The 18,205-nt window shown below is 53.8% G+C and overlaps 1 protein-coding gene across 8 annotated transcripts in view; it reads right to left on the bottom strand.

The window, feature by feature from the left end:
• Nucleotides 1–817: 817 nt before the first annotated feature.
• The window catches only part of Dctn1 (dynactin subunit 1), a 33,075-nt gene continuing 15,687 nt past the window's right edge, over nt 818–18,205 (bottom strand). For 2 of the 8 annotated variants that reach the window (XM_041637166.1, XM_041637143.1), the window contains exons 2-31: nt 17,885–18,130; nt 17,565–17,643; nt 17,360–17,394; nt 16,774–16,794; nt 14,199–14,216; nt 12,830–12,850; nt 11,261–11,452; nt 10,757–10,954; nt 10,423–10,627; nt 10,275–10,353; nt 9,988–10,147; nt 9,776–9,880; nt 9,442–9,633; nt 9,246–9,362; nt 8,867–9,019; nt 7,541–7,870; nt 6,665–6,733; nt 6,423–6,485; nt 6,179–6,328; nt 5,855–6,016; nt 5,641–5,772; nt 5,014–5,139; nt 4,448–4,590; nt 3,956–4,122; nt 3,445–3,459; nt 3,153–3,286; nt 2,848–3,040; nt 2,191–2,270; nt 1,637–1,726; nt 818–1,284 (exon numbers count right to left, since the gene is read on the bottom strand). In XM_041637166.1, coding sequence (XP_041493100.1) covers nt 1,147–1,284; nt 1,637–1,726; nt 2,191–2,270; nt 2,848–3,040; nt 3,153–3,286; nt 3,445–3,459; nt 3,956–4,122; nt 4,448–4,590; nt 5,014–5,139; nt 5,641–5,772; nt 5,855–6,016; nt 6,179–6,328; nt 6,423–6,485; nt 6,665–6,733; nt 7,541–7,870; nt 8,867–9,019; nt 9,246–9,362; nt 9,442–9,633; nt 9,776–9,880; nt 9,988–10,147; nt 10,275–10,353; nt 10,423–10,627; nt 10,757–10,954; nt 11,261–11,452; nt 12,830–12,850; nt 14,199–14,216; nt 16,774–16,794; nt 17,360–17,394; nt 17,565–17,643; nt 17,885–18,112 — 3,795 coding nt within the window. In that variant the 5' untranslated portion in view covers nt 18,113–18,130 and the 3' untranslated portion in view covers nt 818–1,146. Of the gene's footprint in view, nt 1,285–1,636; nt 1,727–2,190; nt 2,271–2,847; nt 3,041–3,152; nt 3,287–3,444; nt 3,460–3,955; nt 4,123–4,447; nt 4,591–5,013; nt 5,140–5,640; nt 5,773–5,854; nt 6,017–6,178; nt 6,329–6,422; nt 6,486–6,664; nt 6,734–7,540; nt 7,871–8,866; nt 9,020–9,245; nt 9,363–9,441; nt 9,634–9,775; nt 9,881–9,987; nt 10,148–10,274; nt 10,354–10,422; nt 10,628–10,756; nt 10,955–11,260; nt 11,453–12,829; nt 12,851–14,198; nt 14,567–16,773; nt 16,795–17,359; nt 17,395–17,564; nt 17,644–17,884; nt 18,131–18,205 lie in introns of those variants that run through there. The other 6 variants (XM_041637151.1, XM_041637152.1, XM_041637156.1 and 3 more) reach the window with 6 other exon arrangements.

Here is an 18,205-nt window from a genome sequence, read left to right as displayed (position 1 = left end):
ACACAGACACACAGACAGAGACACACAGACACACACAGAGACATACACACAGACACATACACACAGCCACCCTAGTCACTAGTTTTGTGGTAACCAAGCCCGACCTCCAAGGCCTCCCTGGTCTTAGCCCCTAAAATGGCATTAGCCATGCACTATCCTTGAGAGTACTAAGTTACCTAAAGAACTTTCCCGAAACTCCAGCAGGAAAGGATAAAGACAGGGTTTTTAAATCCCACAATCCATTGACCTTCCTAGAGGGTGTTTTGATTGCAGCTGAAGCCCCTGGGCTCCCTCCCATCGGCCACTTCCCCTCCAGCGAGGCCCCTCACCCACCTTGACCAGGCTCCTTGAGAACATCTTTCCCCACACGGGCAGTATGAGAACACCATGGAAAGCTGGTCAGTGAAACCCTGACTAAGAGCTGAAGTTCTAGAACGCTAACAGGCTCTAAGTCTCCCTCCCGGAAGTACTTCAACAGGTCTAGAGCAAGACCAGAAATCCAAAAAATTCACAACCCCTACTCCCATGACACTGATTTGGAGCGAGTTTTGGCACAAGCTTTGTGACCTGCATTGAAGTGGACTGAAAACATTCAAGTTGTGGGGAGGCACAGAGCTGGACGAGCTACAGGGTTCCCCCTTCTGCTAAGCGCTGTCCCATTCTCAGAGCAGCTTACTGCACGTGTATTGAGAGCACAGTCCTTCACTCATCTCCAGGGGGGCTGTCAGCCTTGGCCCATCCAGTTTCTTCAGCATTCCTCCTCCACCCGTTCTGAACCAGTTGGCCCAAGTCCCACTCAGAACCACACAGAAAGCAGTGAAGTAAAAGTTGCTTTAATTGGGGGGTGAAGTCCTCAGTCAGGGAGACCTCACTCAATCTTTAGTGGAGGGGTGTCAGACCCCCTCCAATGCCCTGAGGCCCCTCGGGAAAGAGGGAGCAGCGGAACAGCGAATTAAGGAAGAGGTCAGGGGCGGATAGGCAAACCCAGGTTACGGAAGCTGCAGGACCCTAACCAGACCTGGGGAAGCTGACCCAGGCAAGAGCTTTAGCCCACGGGTTCAACCAAGGAGTGGCTGAGGCAGCTGCGCACTGAACAGTGGTGCCAGGGGGGTCCGTGGGCCAAAGGGGACAGCAGGGAAGGAGTGCTTAGGAGATCAGGCGACTGTGGAGCTGGTGCAGCTGCTCCTGGGTCAGCACCAGACGGTGTCGCTGTCCTAGGCCTGCCGCACACGAGAAGGTCACCTTGCCCATAAAGACCGTGTCGTCTTGCTGTTCTTCCTTGGCCTTGTGTTGGGAAGAGAAAGAGGACGTCAGGTCAAGGGCTGCCTTGACTATGGCCACTGAAGGTCCCTTGGGTACTGGCACTGTGGCAGTCCCTGGACACTGGGAACATCTTTCAAACTAGAACAGGTGGGTCTAACAAGGCAACTGAGTCCCTCCTGGTGTAAAAGCCAGGGCAGGCGTTATTTATGTGCTGGGACAGTCCAATCTATAAATGCCGGAAGCACTTCGGGGATCTGAGCAAGCAAGACGTGGCCCTGCCAGATAAAGGCCTCTTGGAGGCCCAGGAAGAAGAGCAGAAGCCACAGGAGCACCTGGCACGGTCCATCATACCCCACCGCGTACTCCCCCTTACCCTGAGGAAGGCTGACGAAGGGAAGGTGGCAAAGTCAGTGGGAACGGTAGCTCCAGGACGCTGAGTTACTGTCTCCTTGAGGACTTCATCCTAGGGAGGGGGAGAGAGGGGACCCCGTTGGTAGTTCAAGACCTGCCCAGCTTCACAGAGACACTAGTTCCAGAGGACTTGGCTTCCTATCACCACACTTGTTCCCGTCTCTAACCCCGTCCCCACCCAGCGCCCTTCACGCTTTATGCAAAGTCACCCTGGATGGCCAAGCTCGGCTTCTGTTACAGCCATAATGGTACAGTGTCAGAAACCACTGGCAAATGCTCTGCCCGCCAATGGCTTCAGCTGACAGAAGCTGTGGCCACACATCCTGAAGAACCACTGGCTCAGCAGCCTAAAGAGGATCCTACCAGGCGCTTTGTTGAGAAGCCTCCCTTCCCTCCCACCCTCTCCCCAGTGTGCCTCAAAGCATGGGGCAGGTGCAGAGAGACTCCAGAAGTGCCTGGCACTGCCAAGGGGTGAGCCAATCAAGTCCAGTGTAGGAAAGGCAGGATGTGACTGACCTTGAGCTTCTCAATGGTGTCACTCAGGGACTTGAGCTGAGCCACTTGCTCCATAAGCTGAGCTGACGGGCTCTTGGCAGCTGTGAAGAGGGAAGGATGCTGAGAACACAAAGGTCCCTCCGAGCAGCTGAACTACATGGCCAGGAGCATCAGTATTGAACCCACGTAGCACAGGCACTTTAGAGAGAACGTGAACTGGGTCTGGTGGGAAAGCCTAGAACCCAGCCGCTGGGAGACTAGACAGGAGGATAGGTAGTTCAAGGCCTGCCTGGGCAACTTACTAAGACCTTGTCTCAAAAATAAACATAAAAAAATTAAAAAGTGCCGGGCACATGCCTCTCTCTAATCCCTGCACTCAGGGAGGCATCAGCTGGATCTGAGTTCGAGGCCAGCCTGGTCTACAAAGTGAGTTCCAGGGCAGCCAGGGCTACACAGAGAAATCCTGTCTCAGAAACCAAAACAAACAAAAACTTAACAAGTAAAAAGCTGGGCCCACAGAGCATTAGTAGCAAGCTTGAGGCCTTTAGTTCAATCCCCCAGTAGGAGAGAAGAGTGAAGGAGAGACAGAGGACAGGGAAGAGAAAGCGAGAGAACAAGAGTAAGGCATGGGGAAACTGACTCGAGGCCGCAGCCATCTTCTCAGTGGGGAGCACACACCTGGGCTGGTCCGTGTGATATCTATCACATGCGTGTGCGTGCTCAGCTGGTTTAGTGTCTCCAGTAGCTGGCTGGTCTTGCGATACAGTGTCCCAGCCACCAGCTCACCACCAGGGCCCTCGTGGGGCGGGAGGGAAAGCTTTGCTACGTGCAAAGGGGGCAGAGCGGCCAAGGATGCCTTCATCTGGGCTCCCTATCAGGATGTGGGAGGGAACAGAAGTCGTGTAAGAGGTGCAGGCGGCCTTCAGTGCTCATCACGGGCCGGCACACCCATCACGGGCTGGCACACCCCCCACGGTCCTTACTTTGAGGATGCTGTTCTCATGCTGGAGCTGCGAGATGTGCAGCCTCATGGCGGAGATCTGCTGGAGCAGCAGCGGTGAGTCCTTCACCAGCCCCGGACCTGGCAAGGCGCCTGGAGCCTGCCCAGGAGTGGCCCCTGTCAATGTCACAGAATGTCATCAGTCCTGGCTGCAGAGGTTGAAAACTGGCTCTTCCCTCACACCTCCACTTCTGAAGGCACATGGGAGAAGCCTCGTGCTGTCCCCCGTCCCAGTGCCCAAGGCCTTGGTAAACCCCAGCCGGGGCAGAGTCTACCTCGCTGTTGTTCTTCTGTGTGCAGGAGCCCGCGGGGAAGCAGAAAGAGAGAGAGGGGATTAGACAATGTGGGGGCGCAGGACGCAACAGAGGAACTCTGGACACAACATGCAGAAGAGCCTCTTCGTCACCACCAAAGCCTCCTCTCTAAGACCCTGCTCTGCCACTGGTGAGAGCAGACATGTGAAGGAGGGCAAAACCCATGAGGAAATGGCGCAGACCTGCTGAGGGACCACGAGACCCTGACATCAGGCAAGGCTAGACATTTCAGCAGTGTGGCAGGTCCAGCGGGGAGTTTCTAGAGTCTAACTTGGTCGTTACTCTGACTTCACTGGCAGTCTTGGTAACATGCTACTTTACTCAGTGGGTCTCCAAACCTATCTTCATGGCAAGAGAAAACAAGTGTGTTCTTGGCTGAACACCTAGGGTATAGGCACCTGAAGTCAAACTGAGGCCAGAAGAGAGGACAGTCAGTCTCCCTAGGCCAATGCCACCTGTACACTGTACTCACCACCAGCAATGCCAGAGACCAGGGTAGCAATGCCTGAGGGAGGGGGACCCCGAAGCCCTTCAATTGTGCGCTTGGACTGGCTGTTCAGCCGCTGCTTTAGCTCTGCCTTCTCTGCCTCCAACTGGTCGATGTCAGCCTGGAGTGCATCCATTGTCTCCTCAAAGTCTCTGTGATAGAGAACCTGGGTTCAGGCATGTTCCTCACAGCCCCACATGACTTTCCACCCTGACAGCAGGCCCTTAGATGCAACCCCAGCGACGCAGTGGTGTGCGCTAGGAAGTCACACTACAAGGAAGAAGTCTCTAGTGACAGAAAGTGGCAGGTAGGAGGGATGGGTGGAGGACTCAGGGCCCAGGGATGGGATGGGTGGAGGACTCGGGGCCCAGGGATGGGATGGGTGGAGGACTCGGGGCCCAGGGATGGGATGGGTGGAGGACTCGGGGCCCAGGGATGGGATGGGTGGAGGACTCGGGGCCCAGGGATGGTGCTGACTTCTCCTTCTTTCGCAGCAGGGTCTGAGTCTCCTCCAGCCGAGTCTGGACTTTCTCAATGCGCTCATCTGCATCCTTGGCAGCGCTGTCCAGCTTCTTCTCCAGGAGGCTCAGCCGCACGTTGGCCTCGCTCAGCTCCTCTCCCTGCACAAAGTAACACTTCTAGCTCCCCAACATCCTCCCCAAAGCCCCAGGACTGGGTTAGGCCATGGGATGTGGGGTTCCCTCCCCAATGACCCCAAGCTGCAGGCTCCATTTCTTTCCTCAACTCCCACACCACCTTGATCCCCACTGCCAGCACCTGCTGCTGCCCAGGCCTGCCACACCTCCCACCTTAACTATTTAATCAACTATGTTATGTGTATGGTGTTTTGACTACATGTGTGTACGTCTGTGTGCCATGTGTGTACCTGGTGCCCTCAGAGACCAGAAGAGGGCATTGGATCTCCTAGGACTAGAGTTCAAGATGGTTGAGAGTCACCATATGGGTGCTGGGAATCAAATCAGGGTCCCTTGAAGAGCAGCCAGTGCTCTTAACCATAGATCCATCTCTCCAGTCCTCCGCACCTTAATCTTGAGAGACTTCTTTAACTCCTTGATAACTGTCTCTCTATCTTCAAGCTTCAAACCCAGACCTTCAGCATCTGTGATCTCCGCACGCAGGGCTGCAGCCCGAAGTTCAACTGGAGGAGGCTAAAAGACAGAGTGGATCAGAGATGGAGGCAGAGGAAAGAGGATGGAGTGGGTCAGAGGGTGGAGGCTGGGGAAGGAGGATGGAGTGGGTCAGAGGGTGGAGGCTGGGGAAGGAGGATGGAGTGGGTCAGAGGGTGGAGGCAGGGGAAGGGACATCTAGTGTCTTCCTTTTTTTTTTTTTTTTTTTTAAGATTTATTTATTAAGTATACAGTGTTCTGTCTGTCTGTATTCTTGCTGGCCAGAAGAGGGCACCAAATCTCATTACAGATGGCTGTGAGCCAGAATGTGGTTGCTGGGAATTGAACTCAGGACCTATGGAAAAGCAGTCAGTGCTCTTAACCTCTGAGCCATCTTCCTTTTAAAGACATCCAATCACAGGCAAATCATCCTGACTTCTAGGCAGGATGCTCCTCCTCCTAGACTCCTAACCCTCCACAACCAGGGCAACTCTGCAAGCCGCACTTCTGCAGGCCCCTGGGTCCCCAGAAACCTCCACCCACCTTGCTGGGGGGCCGCTCTGCGTCGTACTCGCCCTCCTGCATGGCTGTGGCCAGCTTGTTCATTGTGCTGATAAGGATGGTGCAGGACTGGCGCAGGCACTCGTAGGGGCTGCTGGAGGGGCTCCCGTAGATCTGCAAGAGCCAGGGGCACGTGTAAAAGGCTCGCAGTAGCCACTGCCTCCTCAAGCGCCACAGCCCGGGGTTCCAGGCCAACCTGCTCGCTTGCTTTGAAAGCCAGCTCCTCCAGTGCAGCCACAGGCAGCCCCTCATTCTCTGCCAGGGGGGCAATAAGCTGGGCAGCTGCAGCCGCCACCTCCTGCAGAACAGCCACCACCCACGTCAAGTGCTTCCTGCAGTCGAGGAGTGTGTCGGACACCTGTGTGACAGGCTGGAGTCAGGAGCCCACCCAGTACAGCACGACAGCTCCTAGCTTCCCAGTCTAGATCTCTATGTGATAGTCCCGACCCTACCCCCCACCCCCCATCCCCCCACCCCCGTTTCTGCTCAGCTTCCTTCCCTCACAATCTCAGTCCTAAACCTGTGATCCAAAGGCCAGTGCTGCTGGGATCCCCGGAGCATCTGTCCCTGGCATTCGCCTTCGGATCTTCTTGCAGAACTGGCGGATGTCACTGCAGGATGTTTCCAGGTCTCGGAGAAGAAGGGCAATATCTGTTGCCTCCTGCCCACCCTACACACGAAAAGGAAACAGGCGGAGCCAAGTCAGCACTGGCACTAGGAGAAGTGGGGGAGGGAAAGAATCGTCAAATCCAGATGTACCTCACCTGCAGGAAGGCACGCAGCCGCACCACCTCCACACTCATACAGTCCAGGGCACTCTGGGTGAACTGTGCAGAAAGAAACATGTGGTCTTAGCCTCTAATGTGAGCTCCTCTGCCCCATCACTGTCTCTGAGGAGACCCCACCTTCTGATGACTGTACACATGGGTCCTGGACCTTCGCTGACCTCGTGACTGATTTCCTCCCCCATCCCTACAGCAATCTTAATCACTGATCTACATATCACCTTGATGTGGTCAGCCAGCTGCATGGTGGAATCCTCCGGCTGCTCAGCAAGGTGGATGCTGTACAGATGCTGAGGAGGATGACAGAGAGAGAGACTTTAGCCTATGGAAGGGCAAGGGCTAAGGGACCGTCCTCGTCCCAAACTAGAGTTTGAACCCTGGATACTGTGGTCTTCAGAGGAACAAACTTTCCCCACCTCCAGGAAGCTACATCACAAGACAAATTCACATCAGAGCAAAGGAGAACTGGGATTGGTGGTGTAGGGCCATAATCCTAGCACTGGAGAGGCCAAGACAAAAGCATTGGAGTTCAAGGCAACCTGAGTTACAGTGAAAGGCTGTCTTATATAAAAACATGAGTGAAATAGCTCAATAGTAAAGACACTATTGAGGCGCGCAACCAGCGTTCAATCCGCAAGACCCGTATGGGGAAGGAAAGCAGTAACTCCCTCATGCTGTCCTATGACCTCTACATGTACACCATGGCATGGGATACACATGCATGCACATATACTACACACAACAGTCGTTTGTTTGTTTTTTAAATCCAGGCATGATGGCACAGATCTATTATCCCGGGATTTGGGATGGAGGCAGGAGGATCAGGAGTTCAAAGTTATCTTTGGCTATGTAGCAAGTTTTAAGGCCAGCCTGGGTTACATGAGACCCAGTCTCAAAAAGAACTAAACAAAAAACTAGTCCTACCTCCTCCAACAACAAACCTACCCCAAACAACAACTAAAACAAAACCAGAGCAAACTGGGTCTCAAGCAGCCAACCACAGACATAAAACCCTGTATACCCTGGCAATAACTCCCCTTAGGTAGACGTCCCCTCCTGCCCTGACACTTCCCCAAGCCTGAGTTCTGGCCCCAGACCTGGTAATACTTGATGGCCTTCGTGAGGGGCTCCACGTTGACAGTTTCGTCCAGCTGGTCCTTGTGCAGCAGCTCGATGAGGAAATCCAGGGAGCGCTCGTGGGCGCTCATCTCGGGGTAGAGGCTGCCCACCTTCTTATACACGTCCACACTGCACTGGGAGAGGGCATGCTCGTAGCGGTGCAGTGTGGCCTGCAGCAGACTCAGTGAGTATACCAGCCCAGCAGCAAAGCTCAGCTGCTCCCCAGCAGCTCCGCGAAGCCCAGGCCGCTCTGAACAGTTCTCACTGAGGTCAAACTTCTCCTGGGCCTGCTTCCGGATGAGCTCTGCCTATAGGAAGAAGATCAGGGTACTGGGCTGGGAGTAGAGGACAAAGGACACAGACCCAGCAACCCATGACACAGCTAAACAACCATGTGGAGGGTACGAATACACAGGAAGAGCAGCAGAAACAACTCTAGACTGCAAGGGACTGAGATGAGCAGGGTCACGATGCCAGGAGCTTGTGAGTGCCCAGGAGAATGGAGGGCAGTAGAACCAGGTGACTTAAAACTGCTGCTCTTGCAATCTGGCTGGACTATTACCCTGCCATTTAACCCCTAGCTAACTCCTGGCTACCTCTGGTCTAGCTTAAATGTTATTCCTTCAACAACCTTCACCTGGGCTGGAGAGATGGCTCAGTGGTTAAGAGCATTGCCTGCTCTTCCAAAGGTCCTGAGTTCAATTCCCAGCAACCACATGGTGGCTCACAACCATCTGTAAGGGGTCTGGTGCCCTCTTCTGGCCTGCAGACATACATTCAGACAGAATATTGTATACATAATAAATAAATAAATAAATATTTAAAAAAAAAAAAAAAAACAACCTTCACCTGAAACTCCCTCACAAGAAGGCTACTTCTTTCTTCTGAACAGTTTCTCCTATCTGGAGGGGACTGGTTTCAGACCCCTCCTGTATATACTAGCACATGATGTCTGTGTACCTCATGTCAAATGCACAGGATCTGCATGTAAACCACGTGCACACTCTGGTATATGTTAAAGTTCCTCTGAGTTACTGATGCTACCTAACACAAGCTATACCGGATTGTTTAGGAAACCATGAGAAAACAATTATACAAGGTTCTTTTCCAGGTATTTCTGATCCACAGTTGGGGAATGTGGCAGCTGGCTCTGTACTCACTGAGACCTTGCTACCCGAGCATACCCCACTACCTTGTAAGCTCTGAGGACAGATGGTGCCTGCTGCCTTCCTCTCACACCCTCGATGCCTGGCTCACAGCAAGTGTTAACAGGTTCCACCGCACGTGTGACTGACTGGTCATACCTTGCAAATGAGACGGGGCATAAGTAGCAGCACCAGGACACAGTCATGGTCTCCTCCTGGCCGAAGGAAGCTGTCAGGCATGAAGGCCGTCAGCAGGGACATGTGCCGGTTGGCCTGGGCCACCTCCATCTGTCTCAATTCCATCTCAATTGCCTGTAAGGTGGACAGGGAGGAGGAGGGCTCTCAGCCTGGATGGGAAGCTGCAGAACCACCATGCTTGCTTCACTAGGCCCTTTGTTTCTAGGATAAGCCCAGGCCAGAATTCTTCCACAACTAGCACATAAAACACCCCGAGTCCATAACCCCATACCATGTCAGCCCCTAGCTACCCCCAGGTTGGGCTCTTTAACACCCCTGACTTCAGGGCCCGCGTTCTGACCTTGGCATGAGCCTTGGTCTCAGCAAACTTGATTTTGAAATCAAAAGTCTCTGGAGGTGGCTGCTGTTGTCTCTCCACAGACGCCTCCTGCTGGTTCGTCAGCTCCCGATTGACATCCTGCGAGCAGACAGTGAAGCACAGTGGGTCCTGGAGCCCTAGCGTGACCGTGAGCTGAGAGCAGGGGCTAGGCAGGCACCTGTAGGTGTGCAGTCAACTGGCGGTACTTCTTGATAGTTTGCTGATAGTCTGCAACTGTCTCCTGGGCGGCTTCCACACGCTTCTGGGCCTCCCGTACTCGGGCGCCTGCCATGTCCAGCTGCTCCCGCAGCTCCAGCTCTGTCTCCCGTGCGTTCTCCTGCAGCTCGTCGTTCATCTCGTTCATTGCTTCCTGGATGCCACAGAGTTGGGGAGGGCACAGACAGGGTCAGGATGCTCAAAGGTTAAGGGTCTAATGTCAGTCTCTCTCTCAGAAGATCCCTTCCAAATACTCTCCAACAGGAATAGGAATCAAGGACCTGCTTTTCTCTTACCAAATCCCCCACAGTCTCCCGCAGTTCCCGCACTTTCTCTTCTAGATTCAGGTTCCGGTCAGTCAGCATCTCCACCATCTCCTCGGCACCCAGAGCGGCGTCCACCTGTGTTGAAGAGAAGGGACAGGGAGGAGTGCCGCTGTAAGGGCCGAGAGGGAAGAGGGGAGCAGAAGCGTCAGTCCAGGGTCCGGGTGGGGGCGGTGCACTCAGACCTGCTCCTTGAGCTCATCGATGGTGCTCTCTGCCTGGTTCAACTCCTCCTGGAGACGCTCACGCTGCTGCCTCACAACCTCCAGCTCCTGGTTCTTCTTTTCCATGAGCTTTTGGAGTTTCACATGCTCCTGCTTCTCTGAGGAAGAGAGATCTCGCATCCTGTGGAGATGCGGAAAGAGGAAGGGAAGGAGTCAAAGAGAAGACAGAGATGGCAGAAAGCGTGTGTCAGACACAAGGTAATGAGTACTCAGACACTGAGGCAGGACAGGGATGGAGGAAGGCCTACCTCACCAGGGCGTCTTTCAGGCGGGCATTCTGCTCCTCTAGCTGCTTGAGCTGGTAGCTTGACGCAGCCCCGTCTGAGCCTGTGAGAGCAACAGTGTGTTCGGCTGGTCCTACTCCACCAGCTGGCCCCCCTGTTCACAGACCCTTACCTTTCTCTTCAATTTCAGCTTTGAGGATCTCCAAGTCTGTGGTGAGCTCATCCACACGCTCCTTCAGAGCCTCCACCTCCTGCTGCAGAGACTCAGCCCGCTCTTCGGCCATCTCCTTGTCCAGAGTGGCCATCTCAATGGCATCGGCTGTGTCTGCCATCTCCTCCATGTAACGCTCCTTTGCCTCCAGTGCCTCCTTGGCTTCCTGGAGGTTGGAGGTAGGTGGAGAAGAGCAGATGAGTCCCATGCTGCCCGTTCTCCCGAGGCACACTATATTCCAGCCTGGATTCTGGTTCACCTCACCGCCCCAGACCAGCTTCATCCCAAGGCCCACCTTCCGTGCTTCTTTGAGGCGCCGCTGCAGGTCTGCCTGCTGCTCCTGCATTTTGCTCTTCCATTCCTGCACCTGCTCCAGCTGGATCTTGTGCTTCTCCAGCTCTTTCAGCTTTGCCTTGTCTTCCGATCGTTTCAGACGCAGGGTCTCCAGTTTCTCTTCCAGGTCCCGCACCTGGGCCCTCAGCCCTTCCTCCTCCTGCCAAGAAGAGATCCCATGGTTTCTGCACAGCCCCCACCCCACCTTAACAAAACTGAGCTGGAGCAAAGACAAAAATGTATAAAAATATCTCTGTGGACTGAGAACCAAGAGAAAGTGGCATACAGACATCAAGAGGAAAACATGGCACACGACATATGGAGAAGGTATAAAAGCGCAGGAAGGAAGAACAGCCCAGCCAAGAGCTGACCATCCACATGCCATGTCCCTACTAGTGCTTTCCGACTCCAGCCCAGCACCTAGCCAGGGGTCACAGGCCCGTGGGTGCCTTAATTCTATCCTTACCTTCGAGGGAGATGGAAGTGGAGGTGCTGCTCCGGGAGAGGTGAGGGCCGGTGTGGGGATGATGGGCGCTGCCAGCGGAGTCTGAGCTGGGGTGCTGGGCTCACTGCTGCTTAGTTCACCGGCTGATGCTGATCCAGAGGGGCCCAGGGAGCTGCTGGCCCCCGTCACCCCAGTACTGGCTGGGCGAGTAGGCTATTAAGAGGACAAGGGCAGGCCACAGAGAGAATAGAATATGGTAATGCGGAAGAAGAGACGGAGCAGGGGAAGGAGCAGAGGAGGGAAGACAGAGCGCATATGAAAGCACAAGGAGACCAAAGATGTGGAGGGGAGGGACAATGACAGAGTCCAAGAGCAGCAGGACGAAGGACAGTGGAGAAAAGGAGGGGAGGAGGAGAGACATAAGATTACAAGGTTCCTCCCTTGGCACAGTGTCCACACTCTCCTTGCTCTGCTACAACCTTCAGAACAGGATCTTACTCCCCAGAACTCCCTTCTGTGACCTACATGTGATTATTCTAGCAACTTCTAAATACTCCCATTCCCGTCCTTGTGCTGGGTCCATGTCCAGCTCCCCCAGCAGAGAAGAGTGCTTCAATGTCATTCCCAGAAGCAAAGAACAGATTAGAGATTGTTCTCAATTGTCATGTTCTCACAGAGGGCTGGAACAAAAACGTGGTATCAGGCTTGCCCCTCAGTCCTGAGAAACAAGCTGAATAGCACTCCTTTGGTCTATATCAAGGGATCTTATAGGCTTTGGGCTGAGTCAGGAGCTGTAGAGAGTCCACCCTGGGAACACAGTAGGTAGAGTATACCCCTCTACTTCCTCCCCAAGTACAAAGTTATAGTCAAGTAACAGAATCTAGGCCCTCCGTAAGGTTAGAGTGGGGAGTTGCAGAGCTTCCAGGAAGCCACAAACCCAAGGGTAGACAGTGCTGCCCCTGGTAATGCTGAACCCCAAAGTTCTCCTGGTGAGCAGACATGTGGAAACCACAGAGCACCCACAAATACTCTCCCCAAGACCTTCAGATAGTCACCCTCACCCAGATACTGTGCACTGCCAAGATCCTCATTTCTTTTAATCTCACCCGTCAAAGCTGGTCAAAGCCTGTCTTGATTAGCCACAGCCCTGCTTACTGCTCTTCCCTACTAAACCTACTGGCTAAGATGGCCTCTTAAGGATCAGAGGTTGCCAGGGCTGGAGAGATGTCTCAGCAGTTAAGAGTTCTGGCTGCTTTTCCAGAGGACCCAGGTTTGACTCCCAGCACTCACGTGGCAACTCCCAAAAGATCTGACACCCTATCTTGGCCTCTGAGGGCACACATATGGTACACATACATGCAGGCAACATTCATACACATAAAATAAAAATAAATCTTTAAAAAAAAAAGGATGAGAAATCATTTTCCCAGGAGGGCCCAGTTACCAGCCTCAAGCCACTCTTCTCCCTCAAGGGAATCCTTTGTACACGGTAACCAACGTTTACTTGCTAGCATGCATGACCACATACATGCACATGCCTCAAACGTGTGTGCACTTGGCAGTGGCTTACAGAGACCTGCTTGTTCTCACCTTGGGCCGTCGAGTTGTGGTCTGGACAGGCAACAGGAGCCAGAAGAGAAGGAGTCAGGAAAGAAAGGGTCATGGCAGGAGGACAGAGGTAGCAATGAGAGCAGAAACAGCAACAGACGGGGCTAGCCCCATCAATCCCATCCCACTGCATCCCTCAGGGAATCACCATACCTACTCCAGGAACTCACACTCCAGCTGCCCTGTTCCTACCCTCGTTTTTACCCAACCCTTGTAGGCCTCACCCCTTCGGATACCATATAGATCCTAGAAGCCCTTCCCTAGGCTGAGCCACACGAAAGCAAAGGCAGCAGCTGGCAAGAAGGTCTCCAGAGACTGTCCTTCTGTGAAGGTTCTCCCACTCCAGCCTAGGGGCCCCACCCAGACACCACTCCCAAGGACTTTACCAAGTCTGCCTCTTCCATCAAGTGCTAGACTCTAGAAAGAACACCCTATACGACCTGGCCCATGACAGAGTACCACACACTCAGAAATGGGAACTCAGAACCCTCCATATCCCTAAGACAGAACAAGGCTATCGTGTGTGTGTGTGTGTGTGTGTGTGTGTGTGTGTGTGTGTGTGTCCGGGTCTTGCAGCAGGCTCCATCCCTAAGGCAGAGGGCTCAGGTGTCAGGACTACGAATACTGCACCAGTAAAAGCCCACAGCTCAGCAAAGTAACCCTCCCGCTGGAGGAAAGCAGTGGGGGTGGGCAGAGCACACAGGATCCACTGTTCCAAAGCAACCCAGGAGGCCTTTGGGTTACTTCGAAGTGGCAAGGGGCAATTAGCTCCAACTCCCAGAGGTCTGCTGGCTGTGCCTTGGGGCTCTAGCAAGGATTCGACTTGAGCTGTTTTCAGCAGACACTGAGTCCAAGAAGACCAATGCCCACCCTCTAGTCAGGACTAATTCACCACAGCTGTGAGTCAAAAGCTCTTCTAGGGTCCGCATCCTACCCTGATTAACTCCCTAGCACAAACTCTGGGGAGGCAGGATGATGGAAGAACAAGCAAAAGCTTAAGTAGGCATGCTTCAAGCACTGATCCACCTAGCCTGCTGCCTCAGGCTGGACCCCAGGAAACCCTCCTGAGTGAGTCTGCAGTAAAGACGGCCTGAAGCCCAAGCCTGTGAGGCCACTGGGTACAAGGCCTGGAACAGGCTCAATCAGAGCCCAAAGTAGGTATATCAAGAAACATACAGGGGTGGGGCACAGTAGTGACACACACCTCTCCCTACCCCCCTTCCCTTTCACCCTTACCCTCCTCCCCCAACCAGGTAGACTGATGAAGTCAAGTCAGCCCCCACCCCCACCCCAGCAGCCTGCTTCCATCGCCCTGGCAACCCGGCAGCAGGACCAGAGCAAGCAAGAGTACCTTTCGGGCTGTCGGTGCCTGTTTCATCATTGCAGAAAACCACAGAAAGCAAGGAGAGGAAAGAGAGTGAGGGGCAGAGGAGGGCAGACAAACACAGGGAGGAAAGACAGACGAAGGGAGGGAGGGAAAGGCGGCGGAGACAGGAGATTAGTGCATTAAATCCCAACAATGCAGCCTTAGCTTCCGGGCCTGCAAAAGACTGCTGCGGTGACACAGATGCCCTGGCAGGTGCGCAGCGAGCCAGCAGACGATTCCGAGCTCCGGTAGGCTCTAGCAGGCTCCCGGAGCCTTGCCTGGCCCAGGTCGCCAGCTTAAGCTGATGGCAGCCTCAGTGGCCGCAGCAGCAGCAGCAGCAGCTCCGCCTGACGTCATGCACCCACCCTCTTCGGCTCCATGGGGGTGGAGCTACCAGTCCTAGGTCACCTAGCAACCACCCAGAACCGGGTGGCTCCTCCTCCTCCGGATGGGACTAAGTCCTGCGCAAAGCTGCCCTTCCTCTCCATCAAAACACAAGGTTCTAGCCCCGCCCTCTTTTCCCCCTCCACCTCCAAGTCCTTGCTTCAAAGAGCTGGGCCAGGGCCACTTGCAGAAATGGCACATTAAGGAGTCAGGGAATTTGTGGACAGGAGCAGAGGGCCTGACGGGTCCATCAACCTCTCCTCATTACATTCTGGCCCCCACAACCCCACTGCATCCACTTCTCACACACACACTAGAGACACCCTTAAGTCTCTTATCAGCAGGACAGTCAGAGCACCCTCCAGCACCCAGCTCCAGCTCTGAAGAGCACACAGTAATTAGGGAGCCCTGGCATATGCCACTGGCAGCAGCAACAGCTCTTACAACAGTGCTGGGCTCTTCCCGCACTTCTCCAAGCTACATAGAGATGAAAGCCTGTGTCTAAAGCTTTCTAGAAAGGGCAAGTATTTTTAGAGGCACCCATGTTCTCTCCTGCCTCCCTCTCAAAACCCTAGTTTGGGGGAGCTAACGGCTCACAGGTTAAAAATCCTTGGCTGCTCTGACAGAAGACTCAGTTTGAATTCCAAGCAGTCACTTGGTGGCTCATACCCATGTATAACTCCAGTCCCGGGGGCATCTGTCACCCTCTTCTGGCATCCACAGGCACTGTTCAAACATGGATACTAACAAACATGGAAGCAAAACACCCATACACATAAACACACATACACTGGTTTCTGCTCTAGATCTAGCTCCCCATACTGTGGGGATGACAGGAGAGAACTCTGACTAAATGATCTGCTTTGACTGAACCCCCTGGGTGCAAGACTGGAGACAGCAGGGGACACCACAGCTGCATTTTGTAGCATAAGCAGTCGAGGTTGAGCTGTTCCATTTCTCCAGAACCTGGGCATTGCTCACATCCCTACCAGGGCCATGTGAGCCTGCAGCCAAACTCGGCCAGTCTCACACGGCAGTTTCATGTTTTCCTCTACTCAGGGACCTGAATCCAATCACAAGACAAAAAAAATCAAGGGATGAAGCAAGTCCCCATGCATCTGGAATGTGTCCAGCATTCTTTATAGCGATATCTGCCTTAGAATTCTATCCCTACCGGGAGCCAGGACTGAGAATCAAAAATAAGTACCAGCATGTGGCCTCTACCAAGGTAAGACTCCCAAGTCTTTTCAACGCCCACCAGGAGTTGAAAAGATGCTCTTCCCCCTTCCCACCCAATCCAGAAGCTTCCATGCAACATCAGGAAAGCCTGAGACAGCCTGGCAACAAGAAGCCCACAGAACTGTACACATGGCTCAGACAGGGGCATGCAGGGTAGAGGCCCAAGGCAAGGACTGGTCATGGCAGCAATTTAAGTGTGTAAAAGTCTCTGGAGAGGAGCTGGGCATGCGGTGGCCATATGGAATGCCACCACTAAGGAGGCCGAGGCAGAAGACTGCCATAAGTTCTAGGCTAGTCTGGCCTACACAGTGAGTTTCAGACTAGCATGAGCTACGAAGTGAGACCCTCTCAAAAGACCTACAGAAAAGCCTGTGGAAGGGAGGGGGTGGCACGGTCAAGACCCTGGGGGAGAGGGGCTCAACACATACTAGACGGGGAGACAGCAAAAGACCACCAGGCAGAGTAAAGCAGGCACTCGTGGCAGCACCGACTCAAAGGCAGGCAAGCAGGCAGGCAAAGTGCTGACTTCCAACTGCTCTTCAGGAGTCTGACCTCCTCTCTGCACAACCACTCTATTTCTGGTACTTTCCCCAGCTCCATTAGTCCTAAGTCTAGCTAATTGAGGACTCACCGTCAACTAGCTGCTGTGATGCGCCATCAGGCACCTGCAGTCTCTAACTGGGGGGCAGGGGTGGGCAGTGGTCTAGAGTAGGGAAACTGTCTCTAGTGAGGGCTGTCTTGACTTGGTCCCTGAACATATGTCCTTGTTCTCCTCAAAGGCACTTTGGAAGACAAACTGCCATTTCCTCTGGCCATCCCAGCCCCAATGGTTACACACACGTGCATGCAGTGGTGGGGGTGGGGGACATGCAGGAGAGTGGGATGCCCGGGCTCACAATCCACCCACCCACCCAGATACAAACAGTAAACACACCACCTTCTTAGGCTTCAGTCCCCGCTGCGTTAGGAGTAGGAAAGGGCAGAGTTAGAGAACAAAGCCTGGGCAGACACCCTGCGCCAGGTGTGAATACCAACTGAGGGGAACACAGGCAAGGGGTGAGGAGTTGGGCAAGCTCCAAGTGATCCCTCAAGGACCCGCTTCTAGGGTGTTCACCCCAGCTCAGAGAAGCTGGAGGCCAGCCTCCCAGCCCTCTGCAGGGGAGAGGTGAAGGGAGCTGGAAAGGCCCTCTGTATGCATCTTACAACACTAGTGACCAAGAGTCCCTCCACCTTACCCTGCCCTAAACCCTTAGGCCTTGGCTTCTTTGGACACCAGAAGGTCGGAAGCTGGCTACAGCACTGGGGTGAAGCCTGTCCTTCCCAGCTCCCTCAGCTCAATCCTACTTGACCCTAGCAGTGTTTCCTGCCACCTTTACTTTAGCCCTAATGTAGCAATTCATTAAGGACCCAGAAAGTGTCCTTCTTGGTGAAGTTAGGCGCTTGTAAGTTCAGTTCAGACCCATCTACTGCTTTGACCTGCCTAGCCCCGGGTCTTCCTCCCTCCCAGCCCCCAAACCACTCACCAATTTGCTGGTCTTTGTAGCTGCATCAGCTCCCTCTGTAGAAAGCAAACAGCAACAAAGTACATTTATACTGAGGGTAAGGGGGAAAGACCCCCTCAATGGGATGGGGAGGAAGGAAATAGGGAGCACAGAGCTGAAGCCCTGATGTTAGGGGATGGGCGGAAAACTGGGATGTGAAGATGCAACTTCAGAGTGTAGCTAGTACCTCTCTTAAGGACCTTTGAAGCAGAAGAATCTGGAGTCTCTGGGGAAGTAGTATCTGCTCCATCTTCAAATACCTGGATCTGAAGCCAAAGAGGAGACTCCGCAGTCAGATCAAGAACGCTGTGATCCCTTCTGAGCTTCCGAGCAAGTGGGAGTACCGGAACTTCCCTTTCTCCCAACCACAGCCTTGTGTCCCACCCAGGAAAAAGAAGCACCTACACACTAGTGGCACAAGTAATATATGTGCATGTACACACCATACATACCACATGCACACGCACACACACATACGCATGCATACATGCAAGCATGGTGTGTTACCTGGGACTGGCGTACAAAGATGCCATGGCCTTCATCGCACGTGAAATACTTCCTTCCCTGAACAGTGCCGTCGTTCTTGCCTTTTGCTTCATCCAGGATCACGCCCACCCATTTGCCAGTGGCAAAGAGTGTGGCTCCAACATAGGCCACAGTGCCTCGGTGGCCTTTCCCAATGACCTCCACACGGGAGCCTACCCGCAGGGGCCGGGCACTTGCCTCCGCACTCATCCTACTGCTGCTCGGAGTCTGGAAAACACACATTGCAGACATATACAGTCAGAGGCTGAAGACAGGATCCCAGACTGAAAAAGCACCACAAGT

This window comes from Microtus oregoni, unplaced genomic scaffold (genome assembly GCF_018167655.1).
Source record: "Microtus oregoni isolate MIOR12 unplaced genomic scaffold, Mior012 000002F_ref0000024, whole genome shotgun sequence".
Lineage (NCBI taxonomy): Eukaryota > Metazoa > Chordata > Mammalia > Rodentia > Cricetidae > Microtus > Microtus oregoni.
This window is presented reverse-complemented; position numbering and strand designations above follow the sequence as displayed.